Source organism: Gymnoscopelus braueri (genome assembly GCF_963280865.1).
Source record: "Gymnoscopelus braueri genome assembly, chromosome: 2".
NCBI lineage: Eukaryota > Metazoa > Chordata > Actinopteri > Myctophiformes > Myctophidae > Gymnoscopelus > Gymnoscopelus braueri.
The window spans coordinates 44,603,083-44,626,732 of NC_137604.1; the positions used below are offsets into that span (position 1 = coordinate 44,603,083).

The window sequence follows — 23,650 nt, forward strand, 5'->3', positions numbered from 1 at the left end:
AGGAGTGGTTTTGGTGCAAAACAAATGCTTGCAATGGATTCAGAATCATAAAAACACCCTAGTTTGACCCCTCACATGCTACTTGAAACAGAATTGAATTTTTGTTTTTTTCCTGCATGGAAATGCAGGGAAATGTTGGGTACCCCAACTTTCAGCAGCTGTCAAAAATTCTCCTAGGGAAACTGCATTTCAGTCTTTGTGAGGTGTGTTACTAGACACCTTTACAAACACATTGGTGAAGATTTTTTTTGGTAAGGAATTTATTCCAAGATTTTATTAATATCCCCTGACTATAACGACTCATAGGACTCTGAACTGTGACCCTGACTACATAAACATCAAAACCCCCAAAACGTATATAAAGCTGTCAAATGTATTGAAGTGCCCTCCTCAAATGGAGTGAAGTGGAAGTATACAATGACAAGTAGAGTATTTGAGTATTTACTTTCCTTACTGAATATGAACATGTTCCAAATAATGTATAAGACCTGCTGTAATTATTTTACCAAATAAAGACACCCAGCACCCCACCACCCTGCCAATTATACTATTTTTATACCATAGCCACTGGCATGGATATAAACCACATAGCCAAGCAGCACTACCAAATATCATGTGAGTGTTGGACGTATAATTTTACAAGATTATTAATAGATGTGAAATGTTTTTTATCGCAATGTCAACAGGAATTAAAGGCCTTGAAAGGCAACTCCTACTTTTACTTTCTGCCCAGCATGCAATGAGCACCTAATATAAGGCATGCTGAGATGGTTGACGCGTACCCATTGCAGAGGAGTTCAGAGTTCCATTTAGTGGTGAGTGAGACTTCATCTGTCCTTCATAGTCATATAAATGTTTTAGAGATGTTAGTTATTCATGGTCGTATAAATATATCATGTTAGTGACTCCGTACATAGTGCCACATAGCGACAGACATGATACAATGTTATAGGCACTGAATAATGAGTGGACAGAATAATTTGTGTTTTATTGAACAATTTAAATGATTGATTGTGTATTATTGTATTTATAGTGATATGGTTTAGGTCAGATTGGAATTAACTTTTGTTCATTCATTTTTATTTAGACATTTCAATTATGTTATGATTATTTAAATAATAATTTACATTGTGTGTGTTTTTACCAGATACTTTCTTAATCTTAACCAAGTAATTATTTGGAAGAGTACTTTTACATCTACTAGAGTTATTATTAGTTTAAAGTAACAATATTTTTTACTCGAGAAGAGTTTGGCTAGACTGCCCACCTCTGAATGTACCCTTAATTCATACAATGGAATTAAAGAAGAAAGAAATCTAGCATTGCTTAAGTACAAATTTAAAAAATCATGATTACAAATTGTATTAAATCATCAACTAATGTTAATGTCGTCAAAATGATGTGTTTTTTCACTCTTAGGGGTTGCACTCAAGATTCTACTGCTACTGGTAGTGGGGAAAAGTGAGTGTTCATAATCTTTCTAATAAACCTACAATAAGCTACAACCATAAGAATAGTCCTACAATTATCTGCTCAGATCTCAAGTCAGCAAAGGCATCAACACCATCTATTTGTCTGTCTACAGAAAGCCGCCACCATGAGTACGGACGCAGAGATGGAGCAGTATGGCAAGGCCGCCATTTATCTCCGTAAGCCAGAGAGGGAGAGAATGGAGGCTCAAGCTGCACCCTTTGATGGCAAATCTGCAGCATATGTGGCCGATGTTAAGGAGCTGTACCTCAAGTGTAAAATTACGAAGAAGGACGGTGACAAAGTCACCGTGGAATTGCTCGACACGAAGGAGGTATGTAGAGGTGTATCTAAAATCAAATAGTGGCTCAGTAAAAATCACATTACATTCTGAGGTTGTGCTTTTTTTTTTTTAGGAAAGAACTGTAAAGGAGGCTGATGTCTACCCTATGAACCCTCCCAAGTATGACAAAATTGAGGACATGGCCATGATGACCCACCTCAGTGAAGCCACTGTCCTGTATAACCTCAAAGAGCGTTATGCAGCATGGATGATCTATGTAAGGTTTTCTACATACTGAGAACAGTACAGTATTGCACCTGTCGATAGCGAAGAAAGAAAAATACAGTGTACAAGTTATATCATCAAGTGAAAACCATAGAAAAACGAATGCAAACAAACTCTTCTGAAGTTAACTTGCTCATTAGTTGAAAACTTGAAACTCGTGACTGTAATCCCAGCTCTAGTGAGCTAGATATGTGGCATGCTCAGTGCCATGTTGTATGATGTTATTGTTCTCTCTCTTCTCCCCTTCAGACCTACTCTGGCTTGTTTTGTGCAACTGTGAACCCCTACAAGTGGCTCCCAGTGTACGACCAGGATGTTGTAAATGCCTACAGAGGCAAGAAGCGTATTGAGGCTCCACCCCACATCTTCTCTGTCTCTGACAACGCCTATCAGTTCATGCTGATGGGTACGTACTACTCAGGACAATGTAAAAACAATAATATAACTATAATGGTTTTGTGGTGTATCCATGACTAAAAGTTTGCTTTACATTTTACAGATAAAGAGAACCAGTCTGTCCTGATCACGTAAGTTTCCCATCTACTAGGCTTTAAAAAAAGAACATTGTACATCAATTCACTAACTGCATTTCTCTGAATATGTGTATTTATAACCAGTGGAGAATCCGGTGCTGGAAAGACTGTGAACACCAAGCGTGTCATCCAGTACTTTGCAACAGCTAGTTCTGGTTCTGGAGAGAAATCAGCGGCCGATAGCGGTAAAATCAAGGTATATGTACAGGTTTTTAACTTCAACAAATACATGTTTTTGAACATAAAGCATTTGTATGCAATATAGCAATTCAATTTAAAAGAATTCTGACCAAATTTTCTAAAACATTCTAGGGGTCACTGGAGGATCAGATTATTGCAGCCAATCCCTTGCTGGAGTCCTATGGTAATGCCAAGACTGTGAGGAATGACAACTCCTCTCGCTTTGTAAGTATAAATAATGACACTTTATGAGAAAACCTGCAATAATTCCACAGTGTAGATGCAACTAATTGTGCTATATCAAACAGGGTAAATTCATCAGAATCCATTTCGGCACAACGGGTAAACTGGCCAGTGCTGATATTGAGACATGTAAGTATGAAGTTCACAGATGATAAATTATATATGTGTTCATTTGAGGATTACATTTTGAGTTATGTACAACCCATATAGATTATTATTGTTATTATTATAATTGAAATTGTTATAATTATAATTATAATAATAATTATAAGGGTAATTATAATAATAATAATTATTATTATTATTATTACCCTTATTATTATTATTATTATTATTATTATTATTATTATTATTATTATTATTATTATTATTATTATTATTATTATTATTATTACTATGAGTTATGTACAACCCATATAGATCTGCTGGAGAAGTCTAGAGTGACCTATCAGCTTCCTGCAGAGAGAGGTTACCACATCTTTTTCCAGATGATGACCAACCACAAACCTGAGATTATTGGTAAATGGAATTACTGATGATGCAGTTAGAACATAAATTAATGAATAAAAACACATGTTCACCATTTTTTAATCCCTTTTAAGAAATGTGTCTGATCAGCACCAACCCCTACGACTTCCCGTTGATCAGCATGGGTCAGATCACTGTGGCCAGCATTGATGACAAAGTGGAGCTGGACGCTACTGATGTCAGTGAACATTTTTGTTTCTTTCTAATACTCACTATAGTGTGAACTGCAGTCAGTTGCACTGCAACATGTATTTTATAAAGCAGTGGTTCTCAAAGTTTTCAGGCCGTGACCCCCCAAACTAATCCTATTTGAACTGGGGACCCCCCCATCCTGACAAGCACGTGGAATTGTAGCAGTTGAGGCATTACATTTAGTTTGACTCGGTTCCACAGATAAATATTGTGAAAATAGCCGATCTACATGTTTTAATTGTTTTTACCTCTTTCTTAGGTAATATTAGACAATTTGGCCAATGTTTGACAATTTGAATAGTATAGTTTGTTGATTACTTTTGATGCAGTAATGGTCTTATTTGTTTTATTTCAACTTACTTATTGTATAGGTCTTAAAAGTCCTTAAATTGTCACTTTAGAAATGTGCAGATACCATGTATATACACTTATACTGTATGTTGGTTTGTTAACTGTTGAGTTGTACACAGTTCTAAATTATGTTTGTTAATCTAATGCTTAATCTCAATCTTTTGAATACATCTCTGTTTATTGACATCAGGAGGCTATTGACATCCTGGGCTTCAACGCTGAGGAAAAACAGTATATCTACAAGTTCACCGGTGCAGTGATGCATCATGGTGTCATGAAGTTCAAACAGAAGCAGCGTGAAGAACAGGCAGAACCTGACGGCAGCGAGGGTGAGCTAATCTTTATTATCGTCTCCGCCAGGCCGAAAGGCATGGCGAGAGTATGTTTTACCCCCTGTCCGTCCTTCCGTCCGTGTGTGTGTCCGTGTGTCCTGTCCGTGTGTTACCAGCTAATCTCCGTTGGCCCGGTTGCTGCGAAACTGTGCACACACACTCCCTGGATGCCAATTCAGAACCTCTGCCTCAAATTTTTCACATGGGCCTGTTATAGCGCCACCTGGAGGCCGATTTGTGCAAAACCCATTTTTTTATATTACTCCTACAGATTTTATCCAAACGTCATGCAAATCGGTACACAGTATCTCTATAGTCATGTGATCAACACGGATCTGTCCGATTTCCCATATTCCATCCTCATTGGCTAAGGTTCGCTTCCAAAATTTGCAGGATTGGTCCGTTTTGAACAAAATGCCTCAAATCATGAACGCAGCTTGTGATTTCCGTGAAATTTCACAAACACATTCCCACTGGGCCAAGGAAGAAATGCCACCCTTTTTCACATTGGCCTGTTATAGCGCCATTAGGTCTAATTTAGCAAAACACATTTTTGGAACAAAATGCCTCAAATCATGAATGCAGTGTCCGATTGCCGTGAACGACCTAAGAATAAATGGCACCCTTTTCACATTGGCCTATTATAGCGCCACCAGGAGGCCACAATAACGTACCTGACCTAGCGGAGACCTGTGCTCCGAGGAGCACTTTTTCTAGTTATTACTATTATTATTAATATGTATCATGGAGGGTTAGCTGCATCTACTAGCTGTATTTACTTACATTCTAAATGGACTAAGCTAAATATATTTTCAATATATTTCCATTATTATTATTGTCTCCGCCAGGCCGAAAGGCATGGCTAGAGAGTATGTTTTGCCCCCTGTCCGTCCGTCCGTCCGTGTGTGTGTGTGTCCGTCCGTCCGTGTGTTCGTCTGTGAACAGCTAATCTCCGGCACCGTTGGCTTGATCGCAGCGAAACTGTGCACACACACTCCCTGGATGCCAATTCAGAACCTCTGCCTCAAATGTTTCACATGGGCCTGTTATAGCGCCACCAGAAGGCCGATTTGTGCAAAACATATTTTTTGACAGTACTCCTACAGATTTTGTCCAAAAAACACGCACATCGTTGCACAGTATCTCTATAGTCATTAAACCAAACGGATCTTTCAGATTTCTCATATTCCATCCTGATTGGCTAAAAATGGCTTCCAAAGTTTGCAGGAGTGCTCCGTTTTGAACAAAATGCCTCAAATCATGAACACAGCATGCAATTTCCTTGAAATTGTGCACGCATATTTCCACTATGCCGGGGAAGAAATGGCACTTGAAAATGTTCAAATCAGCCTCATGGTGGCGCTATAACAGGCCGATTCGTGTTTCTACCTATAACTGCACCGATCTGTGTAAAACTGTAAGCGCACTCCCTAGAGGTCAAGGAAAAACCTTTGCCCTGCATTTTTCACATCGGCCTTTTATAGCGCCACCAGGAGGCCGACTTATGTAAATAATTTTTTTTGCTATTAAGCCTAAATATTGTATGCAAATTTCACGCGAATCGGTACACATGATCTCTATAGTCATGTGATCAAGACGGATGTGTTTGATTTTTCATATTCCATCCTGATTGCCTAAGATTGACATCTAAAGTTTGCAGTGGTGGCTTGATTTGAACAAAATGCCGCAAATCATGAAAGCAGCATCCGATTGCTCTCAAACGTTGCACGCACAATCACACTATGTTGAGGAGCAAATGCCACCCTTTTAACATTGGCCTGTTATAGCGCAGGTCTAATTTAGCAAAACACATTTTTGGAACAAAATGCCTCAAATCATGAATGCAGTGTCCGATTGCCGTGCAAGGCCTAAGAAGAAATGGCACCCTTTTCACATTGGCCTATTATAGCGCCACCAGGAGGCCACAATAACCTACCTGACCTGGCGGAGACCTGTGCTCCGAGGAGCACTTTTTCTAGTTTTTTTTATATTTTACCGTTTACGGTGGCACGGTGGTGCAGTCGGTAGCGCAGTCGGTTGCGATTTCGCCTCACAGCGAGAAGGTCCTGGGTTCGATTCCCACTTTGGGCGATGGGGGCATGTTCTCTCCTCCGCGTCATCAGTGCCCATACCCTAGCTGGGGTTGGCGAAAGGGCCTTTCTGTGTGGAGTTTGCATGTTCTCCCTGTGTCCCCTATGGTAAATAAATGTGTTCCTTCCACACGCTACACCCTTCCGGGGAAACTCCACCAACATGTCAGGTGATAAGAAGCGGCCTGCTCGCTCCTCATGCATTGAAGGAAGCATGAGCTCAGTTTGGGGCTCTCCCCAAGCTGGCAGAGGGAGAGTAGCACCCAGGATTAAAGCTTAGGCAATTGGCACTGGGTAAAAGAATGGGTTACAAAAATCGTGGTATAAAAAACTTTATATATATATATATATATATATATATATATATATATATATATATATATATATATATATATATATATATATATATATATATATTATATTGTTTAGACTGATGATTATTTGGTTTACCTATGATCCTAGATTACTATCTCTATGCATTTGATGTATTAATTCGTGTTTACCTTGCTTACTGTATATCACACTCTGGATTAAGAGCGTCTGCTAAATGCCTAAATTGTAAATTGCAAATTGTATGAACATTTCAGAGGCTGACAAGATTTGCTACCTGTTGGGTATAAACTCAGCAGAGATGCTTAAGGCGTATTGCTACCCCAGAGTGAAAGTTGGAAACGAGTATGTCACTAAGGGACAGACTGTGCCACAGGTGAGTAAATTACATTATTTCCATGTTCTGATTTCATACACACTTTATATTCTCAACACAGCATACCATTAGAACTCTAATATCTTTTTGAGTTGTGTCCAGACTGTCTTAAATCATCTTCTGTAAAAACACCCGGGACAGACTCTTCTCCCTTCTGGCTCCCAAACTGTGGAACAAACTCCCCATTGCAGACTCACTCCCAATCTTCCGCCATAATCTGAAGACTCACCTCTTCAGACTCCATAGCCCGTAGCACTTGCCGTAGAACTTGCCCTAACCTTGATGACCTTGCAGGCTTATGCAAAGGCTAAATGTAATTTCGATGGCATGTTATGTAGACAGATGCCAGGTTAATCTGTAGACCTGGCATCCAAGTGTATAGTTTCAATGTGCAGATTATAGATTGTTTTAGATTATAATGTTTAGACTGATGATAGGTTCTTGGTTTACCTATGATCCTAGATTACTAATGCAATGCATTTGATGCATTACCTCGTGTTTTCCTTGCTTACTGTAAATCACTCTGGATTAAGAGCGTCTGCTAAATGCCTAAATTGTAAATTGTGTAATTCACACCCCTACTAATAACGTTCCTATTTCCATAGGTAATGAACTCAGTTGGTGCCTTGGCCAAGTCCCTCTATGAGAAGGAGTTCTTCTGGATGGTCATTAGGATCAATGAGATGCTGGACACCAAGCAGCAGAGAAACTACTACATTGGTGTGCTGGACATCGCTGGTTTTGAAATCTTTGATGTAAGCATGGACTTGTTTTAAGTGGGAGACTTATTTTTTTGGTCACAATTACAAGAAATTGGGCTAATGATATTTCCACTCACAGTTCAACACCCTGGAGCAGCTGTGCATCAACTTCACCAATGAGAAACTGCAACAGTTTTTCAACCACACCATGTTTGTTCTGGAGCAAGAAGAGTACAAGAAGGAAGGAATTCCCTGGGATCTCATTGACTTCGGCATGGACTTGGCTGTCTGCATTGAGCTAATTGAGAAGGTATTATTATATTTTATTACACGGCTTGGTTGGATGCTTAATTCTGATTGGTCAATCACTGAATTCAGCTGTGTGTTATTTCTGGATAATGACCGATGAGCTCAATAACAGACCGCTGTCTAATCAAAGGCTCAGAGCACCTGCGCTAGTTGATTTTGTGCACCTGCGCTTGTTGATTTTATGTAAACAAACACACAATGTCATTTACAGCTAAACATTGATCTCAAGTGAAGAAGCGAAGACGCGAGAAATAGAAATGCAGTAACCGAAAATTGATTCTATTTGATCAACACTTCCTTGTTTTCCGAGGTGACCGTGTCCGCACGGCGTAACACTTATGGAACACTTTCATTACCGTAAGCAAGGACATACTTTGTTTTCTTGTAACTTTTGGGTACATTTATTAATTTATTTATTAAAGGAATTTCCCCACGGTTTTCTCACCTTTTCTATGATGTTATGATATCCTAGGATGAGTGGTACAGTAGAAATTTCATAACTCCATCCCGGGTCCGTCACAGCTAAAAACGCGCGCCTATGGGCCTTGCATATTTGAATAGCTTTTTTTTTGGTTTTTATTTGGTGAGATCAGACGTTCATAGTGACAGAATACTATCCAACGTGACGTGTCTTGAATGCGCCCCACCGAAATTCTCGCTAGACGTGAGAAATCTCGTTTCACTTTAAGTAGCCATTTAATTAGCGGGATAATTTATGTTGTCTAGAGGACGGGCGGGTGGACGGACGTCACAAATGTAACATGCGGAACAGCGAGGCGCACCATTGCCCCGATCCGCACCAAACTTGGTACCAACACTGGTCAGGGGTCTGCCATCAGAATAGACACAACAGGGACCACATGCGCACCCTTAGCCTGTGTTCCTATTGGCTGTACTTTAAACAGCCATAACTCCACTTCCCAGCTTGCTAAACGCCCCAAACTTGGTAGGTGCTCTTAGACAGTCCAATAAAGACAGGCTGTAATTACTTAATCCCTGCCCCCTCAGTGTTCCTATTGGCTTGGCTTTAACACCCATAACTCCAGTTCCCAGCATGCTTAACACCCCAAACTTGGTAGGTGCTCTTAGGCGGCCAATTTGGACAGGCTGTAATTGCTTAAGCCCTACCCCCTCTGTGTTCCTATTGGCTGGGCTTTAAACAGCCATGACTCCAGTTCCCAGCATTCTTAACGCCCCAAACTTGGTAGGTGCTCTTAGGCGGCCAATATGGACAGGCTGTAATTGCTTAAGCCCTACCCCCTCTGTGTTCCTATTGGCTGGGCTTTAAACAAGAATTATTATTATACTATTATATATTATCATGGACTTGACTGTCTGCATTGAGCTGATTGAGAAGGTATACAATCATTATTATACTATCATATATTATCATGGACTTGGCTGTCTGCATTGAGCTGATTGAGAAGGTATACAATTAGTATTATACTATTATATATTATCATGGACTTGGCTGTCTGCATTGAGCTGATTGAGAAGTTATACAATTATTATTATATTATTATGTATTATCATGGACTTGGCTGTCTGCATTAAGCTCATTGAGAAGGTATACAATTATGTTGTGCTTTAATGGACATGATGTTAATATAGTTTTTGTCATTGACACTTCGTTTGTGGTGATTTGTCTCTTTTGTCTCCTTTACAAAGCCCTTGGGCATCTTCTCCATCCTTGAAGAGCAGTGCATGTTCCCAAAGTCTTCAGACAAAACCTTCGCCGAAAAGTTGCTTGACCAGCATCTTGGGAAGAACAAGGCCTTTGAGAAGCCCAAGCCGGCCAAAGGCAAGGGTGAGGCCCACTTCTCCCTGGTCCACTACGCTGGAACTGTGGACTACAGCATCACAGGCTGGCTTGAGAAGAACAAGGACCCCCTGAACGACTCTGTCATTCAGCTGTTCCAGAAGTCTACAGTTAAACTGCTGGCTGTGTTCTATCCTCCTCCTGAGCCTGAAGGTATGTTTAATAATATAATAATATGATATAATGTGTTCTATCTTCCTCCTGAGTCTGAAGGTATGTTTATTAATAGAATAATATAATATAATGTGTTCTATCCTCCTCCTAAGCCTGAAGGTATGTTTATTAATATAATAACATAATATAATGTGTTCTATCCCCCACCTGAGCCTAATACTATAAACACTCAGAATTTGACAAGAAGGGAGGAATTTTCATTCTGTATATCAAAACATATTATGTCTGTTGACTTTAACAAATGAAGAAAAGGAGGGATGCGGGAGAAACTGTCCACTCATGATTCTAACCAATATAAACAGATAACACAAAGGCGGGCGGCAAGAAGAAGAAGGGTGGTTCCATGCAGACTGTGTCTAGTGCTTTCAGGGTAAGAATATTTATTCATTATATTCCTGTAAAAAATAGGCATGTCTTTTCATGTTGGAATTAAACAATTTCTGTATCACATGATGTGATCTTGTAGAGCAGCTATCTTTGAATGGCTGAAGTTTAAAACAGGGCTTAAGTGGTTAATGTATGTTTTAGAAAAATCTAAATCTGTAAAGTAACTAGAATCTAAAGAGTTCCAATAATTCTAGTGGGGGGAAAAGTACAATATTGTCTTACTTTTTACTAATAATAATTGTCTCAATAGGCGAACTTGCAGATGCTGATGACCAATCTGAGGAGCACTCATCCTCACTTTGTGCGTTGCCTGATTCCCAACGAGTCCAAGACTCCAGGTAAACACTGAAAATAAACATTTAAACAAGTGATTGTGAGGTAGCCATTGAATGCAACTTTGGCCAGTGTGTAACTATTTTGTCCTAATAATAATGAAGCAACATCTTTACAGGCCTGATGGAGAACTTCCTGGTCATCCACCAGCTGAGGTGTAACGGTGTGCTGGAGGGCATCAGGATTTGTACAAAGGGCTTCCCAAGCAGAATCCCCTATGCTGACTTCAAGCAGAGGTATTCATTCCTTTTTCCAGCAACTTTTAGTTCCACACCTATTAACGCAAAATGACCCACTTTTACAAAACAGGTACAAAGTACTGAATGTCAGCGCAAAATGACCATGAACTTTAAAAAAACAGGTACAAAGTACTGAATGCCAGCGCATGTCCCGATGGCGCGTTCATGGACAACAAGAAAGCCTCTGAGAAGCTTCTTGGGTCCATTGCCGTACCTCATGATGAGTACAAGTTTGGACACACCAAGGTAAACACACTCCCAATCTGGTTTAACATTATCCAGAGAGGATTAAAAGTAGATTTTACGGTTGTTTAGTTGCTCAATGCTCAGTGTTTGTAACATTGTATTCAGGTGTTCTTCAAAGCTGGTCTGCTGGGTGTCCTTGAGGAGATGCGAGATGAAAAGCTGTTTGCTCTGGTCACCATGACTCAGGCTCTCGGACGAGCTTACGTCATGAGGAAGGAGTTTGTCAAGATGATGGTTAGGAGGTAATATGAAAACATCAATTCAATATTAAGTACAATTTGTAAGTAAACGTTGTCATTGCTGTTCAATAAAACAAAAGTAAAATGTCAAATAATTATAATAAAAATAGCAAAAATTGCAGAGGAAGCTTTTGATGACGGTGGTAAGGAAAAACACTCCCCCGCAGATACGGGCTCTAGGACGGGTGGCCATCTGCATTTACCTTCCCGGGGGTTAACAACAATAATACCATCAGCAATAATAACGACAACAACAGAAACAACTATGACACAATAATAACAGCTTTAATAACAGGCTGCAGTCGTATTACATGGAAACCCTCGATCTTCAGCTAAATCATGATCCATTGAAACCACTTTCCACAGAGAGGCCATTTACACCATCCAGTTCAACGTGCGCTCATTCTGCAATGTGAAAAACTGGCCATGGATGGCGCTGTACTTCAAGATCAAGCCTCTACTGCAGAGCGCCGAGACTGAGAAGGAGCTGCAGAACATGAAGGAGAACTATGAGAAGATGAAGACTGACCTGGCTGCTGCCCTGGCCACGAAGAAGACACTGGAAGAGAAACTGGTGGCTGTGGTGCAGGAGAAGAATAACCTTGCACAGGCAGCGTCATCAGTAAGTAGCTACACTTGTACAGGAAATGTTGATAATATTTCATATAGTTTATCATCCTATCTTAAATATTTTTTCGAATGTAGAATGCAGATGTAGACCATGGCAGAGAATGTCTGGTGGTCGAACGGCTGTTGGCATCATTGTATAGCTACATGGCTACCAGCACAAAGGCCTGACCCAATTTGTGGGGGAGGTTGAATCTGTATATGCCACTGCTCCTCACCCACGTAATACTATAGTATATTCTTTTGGAGGAGGTTGATAGCCTCCAGCTTGTTCCTTGTCCTCACCTCCGCTACCGCCTCCGTACCGTCCAGGCTCTGACAATGATAGAGCCTGCCTTTTTCACCAGCTTGTTCAGTCAGTTAATGTCCCCTGTGTTAATGTACCCCCCCCCCCAGGAAGCAGCTGCAAAACAAATCTCATATGTCTCACCCAGAACAAATGCTGCAACAAGTTCCCTCACTTATATTTTTCATTGACAACCAGGGAGATGAAGCATTGAATGATGCTGAGGAGAGATGTGAGGGTCTTATTAAAAGTAAGATCCAGTTGGAGGCAAAGGTCAAAGAAACGACTGAGAGACTGGAGGACGAGGAGGAGATCAATGCTGAACTGACTGCCAAGAAGAGGAAGCTGGAAGATGAATGCTCTGAGCTCAAGAAGGACATTGATGACCTGGAGCTCACCTTGGCCAAAGTGGAGAAGGAGAAACACGCCACTGAAAACAAGGTTCAACATTATACACTCTAGCCGTCTTATCAAGTTATAGAACAATAATGATCCATTCATGATTACACTCAAGCCGTCTTATCAAGTTATAGAACAATAATGATCCATTCATTCATGTTATTCAGGTGAAGAACCTGACTGAGGAGATGGCCTCTCAGGATGAAGGTCTTGCTAAGCTGACCAAGGAAAAGAAGGCCCTCCAAGAGGCACATCAGCAGACTCTTGATGACCTGCAGGCAGAGGAAGACAAAGTCAACACTCTGACCAAGGCCAAGACCAAGCTGGAGCAGCAAGTTGACGATGTGAGTTCATAAAGTCAATTGGCTGTTTTCAACGTATACGGTATGTTTATTGTGGTACTGAATTATAAGACAAATATATTGTTGTGCAGTTGGAGGGTTCTCTGGAGCAAGAGAAGAAGCTCCGCATGGACCTTGAGAGAGCCAAGAGAAAGCTTGAGGGTGATCTGAAACTGGCCCAGGAATCCGTCATGGATCTGGAGAATGACAAGCAGCAGTCTGATGAGAAGATAAAGAAGTAATGTGGACCACAATATGAATAATTGATATGAATAATAAATAATATGAATACAAATAAGAATATGAAATGCCATGGATAAAAACTACCACTAAAATATGATGTACTGTATTCCACAGGAAGGACTTTGAAGTAAGCCAGCTTCTGAGTAAAATTGAGGATGAGCAATCTTTGGGGGCCCAGCTGCAGAAGAAGATCAAAGAACTCCAGGTATTTACTTTATTCATCTTCTTTAAAATCATTGATAATAAGTATGTGAAAATTTGGATTTTAATATGTTCATTAATTTGAAAGGCTCGTATTGAAGAACTGGAGGAGGAGATCGAGGCAGAGCGTGCCGCTCGTGCCAAGGTTGAGAAGCAGAGAGCTGACCTCTCCAGGGAACTTGAAGAGATCAGCGAGAGGCTGGAGGAGGCCGGTGGAGCCACCGCTAGTCAGATCGAGATGAATAAGAAGCGTGAGGCTGAGTTCCAGAAGCTGCGTCGTGACCTCGAAGAGTCCACCCTGCAGCATGAAGCCACTGCTTCTGGTCTCCGTAAGAAACAGGCGGACAGCGTTGCAGAGCTGGGCGAGCAGATCGACAACCTCCAGCGTGTCAAGCAGAAACTGGAGAAGGAGAAGAGTGAATACAAGATGGAGATCGATGACCTGTCCAGCAACATGGAAGCTGTTGCTAAGGCAAAGGTAAAATAGAATGCTTGTGCGTAATTCTTGACAAATATAAGAATGACTAAAACGAGGTAATACATTGTAGGTTACTTCAGTGATTGAATATGTCCAATGTTAATCAACAGGGAAATCTTGAGAAGATGTGCCGAACCCTTGAGGACCAACTCAGTGAAATCAAGGCCAAGAGTGATGAGAATGTTCGCCAGTTAAATGATATTGGAGCTCAGAGAGCAAGACTGTTGACGGAAAATGGTAAATGTTCATTGTAAAGTTTTTATTAAGTTTTATTATTATTATTATTAGCCTGGTAAACCCCTCCCTCCGGATATCTCATTTCCATTTGATATCAGGAGTGAGTCTGGCATGGGGGCCTGTTTGGCTTTTTGTCTGTGGGCTGGATTTGGGCGGGAGTAATACAGTTGACTGACAACCACTTCAGCCAATCAGCAGTTTGTTCCCCTTCAGCCAATCAGCAGTTCGTTTCCCCGACCACCAGACAGGGGGACTTTTGAAAAGGCCATGCCGAAAATAGGTTGCTTTATTCGGATACATACGTGTCACTGCCCGCCCCTGCCGGTTCTCTGAATTTTTATTTTTAAATAGGCTCTATCATAATTAGTTGACCACATATATGAAGTTAAACAACTAAATTCTATCCGAATGATATCTTAAAAGTAAATTCCGTGCCTCAAAAACGACGTTTCGGAATTTTAAAACCGAAATCAAAACAGCGGACAGAATTTCAATGGCCGCCCGTTCAATTTTTGTCGGTTGCACTCGGTTCCATTCGGGTTCACCCGGGTTCCACCTGATTGGCCAACCTCCGCTGTCAATCACAGAACAATGAGCGAGAACGCTGATAGACGAGTCCATTTTATGGACGAGCAAGAAACGCCCAGACAGGCGCTCAGGCCAGACTCCTTCCTGAAATGAAATGCAAAGGAGATTTCCGGAAGGGGGGGGGGGGGTTTACCAGGCTACTACTAGCCTAAATGGTTTGTCAATGGTACTTGAGCAAATTCCATAATAAGAGATAATGCTTTGATCAGCAGTCATCCCAGGAATTTAAGGAATATGTATTCAACAAAGATTATTTAAATGTTTGAAACTAATATTAAAATTTCTAACTAGGTGAGTTTGCTCGTCAACTTGAGGAGAAAGAAGGTCTCGTCTCTCAGCTCACCAGAGGCAAGCAGGCCTTCACCCAACAGATTGAGGAGTTGAAGAGACTCGTTGAAGAGGAGGTTAAGGTAAGGAACAGCTTTCTTTTTTTAAATAGGCTTATAGTTGTCTTTTTGTAATTGTATCCAGCTGACATTATTTTGGCATTTTTCTTTTGACAGGCAAAGAATGCCCTTGCCCATGCTGTGCAATCAGCTCGCCATGACTGTGACCTTCTGAGGGAGCAATTTGAGGAGGAGCAGGAGGCCAAGGCCGAGCTGCAGCGTGGAATGTCCAAGGCCAACGCTGAGGTGTGTCAGTGGAGGAGCAAGTATGAGACTGATGCTGTCCAACGCACTGAGGAGCTGGAGGAAGCTAAGTAAGTGATCAGTGTTTTTACAACATCAGGTACCACTCACTATACGAAATATTGCTCACAATAATTTGAATCCATTCAAAACTGATCAACAGGAAGAAGCTCGCCCAGCGTCTTCAGGAAGCTGAGGAGCAAATCGAGGCTGTGAATTCCAAGTGCGCCTCTCTGGAGAAAACCAAACAGAGACTCCAGGGTGAAGTGGAAGACCTCATGATTGATGTGGAGAGGGCCAATGGTTTGGCTGCCAACCTTGACAAGAAACAGAGGAACTTTGATAAGGTGCTTTGATATACATTATTTTACAACAAAATCATTCTTGCCTCCTTAAACTGGGGTACATGACACATTTTGTTACAAATGCTGTGCAGGTCTTGGCAGATTGGAAGCAGAAATGTGAAGAGTGCCAGGCCGAGCTGGAGGGAGCTCAGAAAGAGGCTCGTTCTCTCAGCACTGAGATGTTTAAAATGAAGAATTCCTATGAGGAGTCTCTGGACCTCCTGGAGACCATGAAGCGTGAAAACAAGAACCTGCAACGTGAGTTTTATCTTTTAATAACAGTAAAAAAAAGAAAACTTTCAAATGCAAATACAAATACAAAATAGCTGCTGATTGGAAAGTTCCTCATTCATTATTTTCAATCAACTGCAGAGGAGATCTCAGACCTGACTGAACAGATTGGTGAGACTGGAAAGAGCATCCATGAGCTGGAGAAATCCAAGAAACAGACGGAGACAGAGAAGTCAGAGATCCAGACAGCCCTGGAGGAAGCTGAGGTAAATCTTTTAGGTTCTACATGTCTATATTTTAGATTTCTTTCAACACGTTTTATATTCAAACAGTGTAGCAGTATGATCGATGGTACATTAAAAGGTCCTACAACCTTTTGATCCTGTATTTCATTTTAGGGTACTCTGGAGCACGAGGAGTCCAAGATTCTTCGTGTCCAGCTGGAACTCAACCAGATCAAGGGTGAGGTCGACAGAAAGCTGGCAGAGAAGGATGAAGAGATGGAGGGGATCAAGAGGAACAGCCAGAGGGTGATTGACTCCATGCAGAGCACTCTGGACTCTGAGGTCAGGAGCAGAAACGATGCCCTGAGAATCAAGAAGAAGATGGAGGGAGACCTGAACGAGATGGAGGTTCAGCTGAGTCACTCCAACCGCCAGGCTGCTGAGGCCCAGAAGCAGCTGAGGAACGTCCAGGGAACGCTTAAGGTGCAAAACATAGTAGTTAGACACATATTCAAATAATGGAACTGCACTGCACAAGTCACATTCTGATGTTTCTCTTAACGTGATCACCTCAAATGTGATTTATTTTAGGATGCCCCAACTGCACCTTGACGATGCTGTCAGAGGCCAAGAAGATGTGAAGGAGCAAGCTGCCATGGTGGAGCGTAGGAATGGCCTCATGGTTTCTGAGATTGATGAGCTGAGAGTGGCTCTGGAACAGACAGAGAGAGGCCGCAAAGTGGCTGAACAAGAACTAGTGGATGCTAGTGAACGCGCTGGCCTGTTGCACTCCCAGGTAAGTCAATGGAAAAACTCTCAATATATTTAACATACAAGTCATGCATACTTGCATTGCTAAACTGAATCTTTATTTTAGAACACAAGCCTTCTGGGCACCAAGAAGAAACTTGAAGCTGACCTGATCCAGGTCCAAGGCGAAGTGGATGACAGTGTTTCAGAAGCAAGGAATGCTGAGGAGAAGGCCAAGAAAGCCATCACTGATGTAAGTTAGGATGACCGCCCCTTATCCAATATACCAGGACAATTAGACAACCTTATGGCATGCTTAATGTAAACATACAATACAATACATTTCGCTCATGGCATGCAGATGTTGAACACCTTTGCAATAGGCTACAACAAAGGATGTATTTTAGAATTAAATACTAAACTTATCTTATTCAAACAGCCATGATGAAGGGAAAAAAGGAACATCACTATTTTCAGTCTTTATATCAGAAATATGTGCTCAGGGAGACAAAGTACATTCTGAACCCAGCATTCCGAGGTGCTGGCTTCAGGTAGATGGTTCAGAATGCTACAGTGCAGACTGAACTGGTACAAGAATCTATTCATTCCATCCTCCATAAAGATATTTACTTTAGTTTGTTTCCTTCTGGTCTTATGACACTAGTATCTGTTTATTACCTGTTTATTATAATGTTAATGAGAGATTTTAATCTATATACCATGTTTGTATATTGTGATTTTCTTGGCAAGTATGTTGTGTGATGCAGCATCATTTTTTCCTTGCGGGTGAATGAAGTATATTTCATCTTATATTATACAAAAATTACTTTCCAGGCTGCTATGATGGCCGAGGAGCTTAAAAAGGAGCAGGACACTAGTTCTCACTTGGAGAGGATGAAGAAGAACCTGGAGGTCACAGTCAAGGACCTGCAGCACCGCCTGGACGAGGCTGAGAACCTGGCTATGAAGGGAGGCAAGAAGCAGCTCCAGAAACTGGAGTCTAGGGTAAGATACGTAGTTCACTTCAACACGGCTTATAGTCAATGAAATAAGAAGACATTATTTCACAGTGCATAATTCAATTGTGAAGGTGCGGGAACTGGAGGGAGAGGTTGAATCTGCACAGAGAGGAGGTGCAGACGCTATTAAAGGTGTCCGCAAGTACGAGAGGAGAGTGAAGGAGCTGACATACCAGGTACTGTATATCATGTTCACTTAAATAACCATCATGCCACTGGCTAAATTAATATATTGCATGAACGTAACTAATGTTATATATTCACTCTCACTTCAGACTGAAGAGGACAAGAAGAATGTTGGCAGGCTTCAGGATCTGGTAGACAAACTGCAGATGAAGGTGAAGGGCTACAAGAGGCAGGCTGAGGAAGCGGTAAGACAAATATACATCTTTAGTTGTGGTCGCCATGTGCATAGTGTTGTTGTCATAGTTTAACTAATGGAATAGCCTCGATCTCCAGGCTTTTATTTTCCTTCGCGTTTTGCTCAAAAATAAGAGCCTGGACCCGCCTGTTGACGTTCCTGGAATAGGAAGTGGTTGATTTCCCCAACCAACCAGAGTGCAGTGGGCGTCGCTCCAAATGTTGTGGCGTCAGGGCTCTCAATGCTGCACATTGGGGGGGAGGAGGGGCGCGTCGGCGGGAGCACAGATCGGTGAACTAATGGGATCCGGCGGCTTCTCTCTCCGGAGATTTTGACGCGCTAGGGCAGCCTACTTATGGAATAACTAAAAAGGAATAATCGGAATCAGTTATGTAATGTCAATACGACCAACAGCAGAGCATTTTTCAGAGTCCATCTTGCTACTTTCCACAAGCGGCACATGGAATCTCTAGCTTGCCATGTTTCTGCAGTATGGCATGCACACAGCGGAACTGCACGGCACTGCACACATGGGCGTTGTGGAAGCTCTGACCTGTTACTGTAACATGGATGTTGAAAGGAAAGGCATGCTGCTCCACAATGCCACATACTGCAGACGCATGCAGGCAGTGTGTTTCAGGCATAATGGTAAAAGTACATTTGCAAAATGGACTAGAGACATTTCTTTCCTATAAGCTGCAATTTATGGCTCGGGGGGCCAAACAAGAACAAGAAAACAGCCATGATTGTGCCGTTCCAATGAGAACCTGTCTGGGCTTGTCGTGTAATTGAGGCATTAAACTGCGGTTACCAGGCTGGTAGTTGTAATAAAGTAGAGGAAGAGAAGAGACGTCAGGTTTCCAGGTTCTATCATTCATTTATTCAGCATCAAGTACAACAGCATAGCAGGAGAACCAGGAGCCCTTTCCTCCACGCAGCCCTTCGGCCGGTGTAGTGTGACCATTCTGAGTTAGATTTCATTCCCCTTTTATAACACAATAGCTTCACATTTGAATACAGACGGTTCATGTGGGGTGGGGGTCAGTGATAGCCTCCACCTGTTGACCAAGCTCTTTGATCAGTGCCTCCATCTGATTAGCAGCTGAATGCCAAGATCCCAGACCAGGTGTCTCCAGGTTAAACAAAAGGCAATGTAAATTGTACTTCACAGCTATGCAGAGTGTCCCTGATTACCTAGGCAAACGCCAGGCTGAGTCTGAGTCAACAACACATTCTTATTCTGACTTTAGTACAATAACTCCTATCTGATTTTACTTGCACAGTCATAAGCAATAAGCAATAAGGGCCAATATACCATAGGCTCACTCATAAACATGCTGCATGGGCCACTGTATTAGCCACAAACACATTACAATTGCCTGAAATTGTCTTGTTTCGACTATATCATTGTAAGATTCTCTTTTCAAATATTGAGGCTTTGAACCATCTCTATCATATTGTAGGAGGAAGCAGCCAACGTTCACCTGTCCAAGTGCAGAAAGGTTCAGAATGAGCTGGAGGAGGCTGAAGAGCGTGCTGACATCGCTGAAGGCCAGGTCAACAAGATGAGAGCTAAAAGTCGTGACTCCAAGGTAATACATGTTCAAGGTTGACTGACTATCTTTAAATAAGATTCAACTGAAAATGTATGTTGAATATCTACAATTATATTCTTTACTGTTGTTACAGGGAAAAGAAGCTGCTGAATAAGTTCTCCAATTCAAGTCACCTTACAAAGTCATAAAATATGACCCATTGTATTATAATGTAATACACCGTACAAAGTCATAAAATATGACCCATTGTATTATAATGTAATAAAGGTGCATGGTAACAAATTTATTTTTGTTGTTTCTTGTATTCATTACTTTGTCTTGTCAATACTTTTTGTTGTGTCCACTATACCATTTTATAAACACAAACAAATGAATATGTATATTATCATATGAATTATGATGTTTAAAGCTGGTCAAAACTGAATCCATTCTTTTTTGGTACAGAATTAACCTCTGTAAGGCCAAAGACTTCACAGTCAAAGTGGGTGACAAAGTTATCACAAGGAAAGAAGAAACTACCTACCTGAGTTGTAAAGAAGATCAAGATTTTTGAGCAGGATCTCCTCGTTGGTCAGTAGGAATACACTGAGGGCACTAGCTGGAGCACTCATCCAATGTCATTTTGACTATAAGCATGTACGTCATGGTAGTGTAATCCCCACCTGTACCCTGCTCCTGTGTATACGGTGGACACTTCGCTCTAGGTCCGTGAAGAGTTTTCGATGTACAATGACCACACAACACATCAGACGACACAATATGCTTTGGTTGGGTAACCACTTGGCACCCTTTTAGTGTTTTTAGCAATTGCAGTAGTGCACATGAAATTACAATATTAAACAATGGTACATTAGCCGGCATAAATGAACAATATTTGTTTTCTCCCGCCGTAGAGATGGTGACATTACATTAAGACAGGGGTTCTCAAACTGTTTAATACCACAACCCCATATTTTGAGGGATTTATTTTGGCGACCCCATCACCTCCCCCCCATTATTAATAATGATAATAATTATTATTATCATTATTGTTATTACTACAATTATTTGAAAACTCTAGTTACTAGTTACTTTGTAGATTTAGATTATTATAACAAAACTTATCACTTCACCCCTACATACATTTTGTCCATTCGAAAATAGGCGATCTACAAGCTCACAGATCTTGTAGATCTGCTATTTTCAAAAGGTGTCATACATTTGAAAACTTGTGAAATGGGACATTCTGCATAATGAGTATAGCCTACTTTCTAGTTTTTGTACTTTTACTTAAGTACATTTTCATTCCGGACTTTTACTTGTAACAGAGTATTTCTAGATTTTCTACATTGCAGTTGATACTTTTACTTGAGTAAAAAATGTGAACGCTTTTTCCACTGACTGTATGTCCATGTCCAACCACAAGTTTATTGTCAGGGACCACCATTTAATATTTGTGGTGTTAAAATGTTTGCAAAAACATTCCAAGTTTTTCACATTTTGTCAAAAGTTTTTGAAAATAGCAGATCTACAAGCTCACAACGCGTCATGATGCGACACGTTGTGAGCTTTTAGATCGGATATTTTCATAATAGCTGATGTAGGCTATATAGGGTTAAAGTGGTTGAACTGCTGGGGGCCCCCTGGAACACTCCCAAGGACCCCTGACAGTGATGCACTGGACGTACGCACAAATGTCTTATGTTGTAGTAGTAGGAGGTCACTCACTGTATCTATCTACGTTATCGTTTAATGTTCTCTCATGTAACACACACACTCACATTGGATAATATGTTATCCAATTCATTCTTGTTTTTCCTTTGCTGGTATAACGCACTGACTTTTGTCTTATATTGTGCTTTTTTTTTTCTTTCTAAGAACCTTAACTAACGTCCATAAATATATCATGCACATTGCTGCTATGCTCACACACCTTTTATATCTTATCTCAGGTACTAGTGTAAATGTAGATCCCTTTTTTTTTAAATCTCCTTTTCCACTTGCCCCCCTCCCCTCTTCTTCCCCACCTTCTTCTTTCTATGGAAATAACGTTACGATGGGAATTTCACCCACTTTTTTGCTTCTGTAAGCCTGTGATGTGATGTGACAATAAACCTGATTCTGATTCTGATTCTGAAAATGTGATGAGTTTTAGTCTGGCAGAATAAGGATAACGACAAAACGAGTGCCTTCATTTGTGACAGGTAAATGCGTGTAAAAACAGCTCAGTCAGTAATCCTCCTACTCTAATTGACGGCCAAACTCATGGAGGCTAAACAACTGTATGAAAGCACTCTCCAAGCACACACATGGCCTAACTAACTCCACATTTCCCCCCAAATTCTGCCTGTAACACCAGCTGCTTCCCATACCGTTACTCTACTTGCACGATGTACAATTAATATGAAACGCATTATGCCCCAATACTATGCAAATCACTTCGCCAGCTCGCAATTTACTTCCGGATGGTTCGTTTCACCAAACTGAGCACCTTTGCCACATCAGTCAAACGGGAAAGAAACAAGCGCTGCCGTGGTCTATGCAAACGAGCCCAAATGCGCTTCCAAATAAGACCAAAATCGATTATACAAAAGGCAGACCTGGCAACGCAGGCTACGCCAATCATGTGACAGAGATCCACAAGCTATGGGGCAGAGACGCCATGTGCCATACACCGTATCTTAGCAACAACGAAAGCGCTCACTCTCATTGGTCGTGTCATCCTGAGGCCAGTTTCCAGACAATGGCATGGCATCGCAGAGAGCTTGCTTGCTGTCGCCACTCGCCATTACAGGCAGACGGCAGACGCAGCAACAACAGGGCTCAGTGAGAGTAGGGCGAGCTGAGCTGGACAGTACAATCACCCTCATTTCTCTAATATATCGCCCTGTCATTCATATTGTCAAGACTTTTATGTCACTGCAGCCTGCTACTAATATAACCAATGTTTATGTCCACTACTGTGATAGCGTTCGTTGTATTTGAGTGATTAGTGGCTAACGCACTTTTACCGTAGCATGTAGCTAACGCTAACGTGGTTGTCGTGGCTGACGCAGATGTGAAATCACGTTGTCAACAATGACAGTTAGTGTGGTGAATGTTACTATTCCTGCTCAGTTAGTCCATTGTAGATGGTGCGCCCACATAAGCCCTAAATCGCCGTTAGTTGGGTTACATGACTATTAAAGCACTTTGAGCTGCATTTCATGTCATGAAAGGTGCTATACAAATAAAGTTTATTATTATTAGCCAAGCGCGGCTAACGCTAATGCACTTTCACCGTTAGCATGTAGCTAACGTGGTCAACGTGGCCTGATATACTTGGATTCTGTTGCTGCTGGTTGTTGCTAATAGTGTCTAAAGCATGTATGTGAATGCTTATGTCCATTACTGTGTTGGCGTTAGTTGGGTTCAAGGATTATTAGCCAAGAGCTGCCTATAATGGGCCGTTAGCGTGTAACTAAGCCAAGGCACTCAAACGGCTATGTTAAACATCTTATCAACAACCTGTATGAGT

The 23,650-nt window shown here is 41.3% G+C and overlaps 1 protein-coding gene across 1 annotated transcript; it reads left to right on the forward strand.

Moving 5' to 3' along the window:
- Positions 1-756: 756 nt before the first annotated feature.
- Positions 757-20,440, forward strand: LOC308095770 (myosin heavy chain, fast skeletal muscle-like). Its single transcript, XM_080442816.1, has 41 exons — positions 757-815; positions 1,420-1,461; positions 1,586-1,804; positions 1,887-2,030; positions 2,288-2,444; positions 2,538-2,565; positions 2,656-2,767; positions 2,884-2,976; positions 3,060-3,123; positions 3,415-3,513; positions 3,597-3,700; positions 4,256-4,394; positions 7,075-7,193; positions 7,799-7,948; positions 8,034-8,204; positions 9,872-10,175; positions 10,499-10,566; positions 10,834-10,921; positions 11,035-11,152; positions 11,278-11,401; positions 11,507-11,643; positions 12,007-12,262; positions 12,752-12,994; positions 13,120-13,296; positions 13,386-13,531; positions 13,651-13,741; positions 13,826-14,215; positions 14,326-14,452; positions 15,332-15,450; positions 15,544-15,740; positions 15,833-16,016; positions 16,106-16,271; positions 16,386-16,510; positions 16,643-16,953; positions 17,060-17,264; positions 17,346-17,471; positions 18,053-18,223; positions 18,309-18,413; positions 18,513-18,608; positions 20,062-20,190; positions 20,288-20,440. Exons 3-41 carry the CDS (start codon positions 1,598-1,600, stop codon positions 20,306-20,308), a joined length of 5,811 nt encoding a protein of 1,936 aa, XP_080298942.1. The 5' UTR covers positions 757-815; positions 1,420-1,461; positions 1,586-1,597; the 3' UTR covers positions 20,309-20,440.
- Positions 20,441-23,650: the final 3,210 nt, after the last annotated feature.

What these genes read in the sequence shown, in the direction of transcription:
- LOC308095770 (XM_080442816.1), top strand. Translation starts at nt 1,598, where the DNA reads ATGAGTACGGACGCAGAGATGGAGCAGTATGGCAAGGCCGCCATTTAT. An exon ending in CAACGAGTCCAAGACTCCAG is followed by an intron (nt 10,922 to 11,034) that starts GTAAACACTGAA and finishes ACATCTTTACAG; the next exon opens with GCCTGATGGAGAACTTCCTG. An exon ending in TGGAGCAGCAAGTTGACGAT is followed by an intron (nt 13,297 to 13,385) that starts GTGAGTTCATAA and finishes ATTGTTGTGCAG; the next exon opens with TTGGAGGGTTCTCTGGAGCA.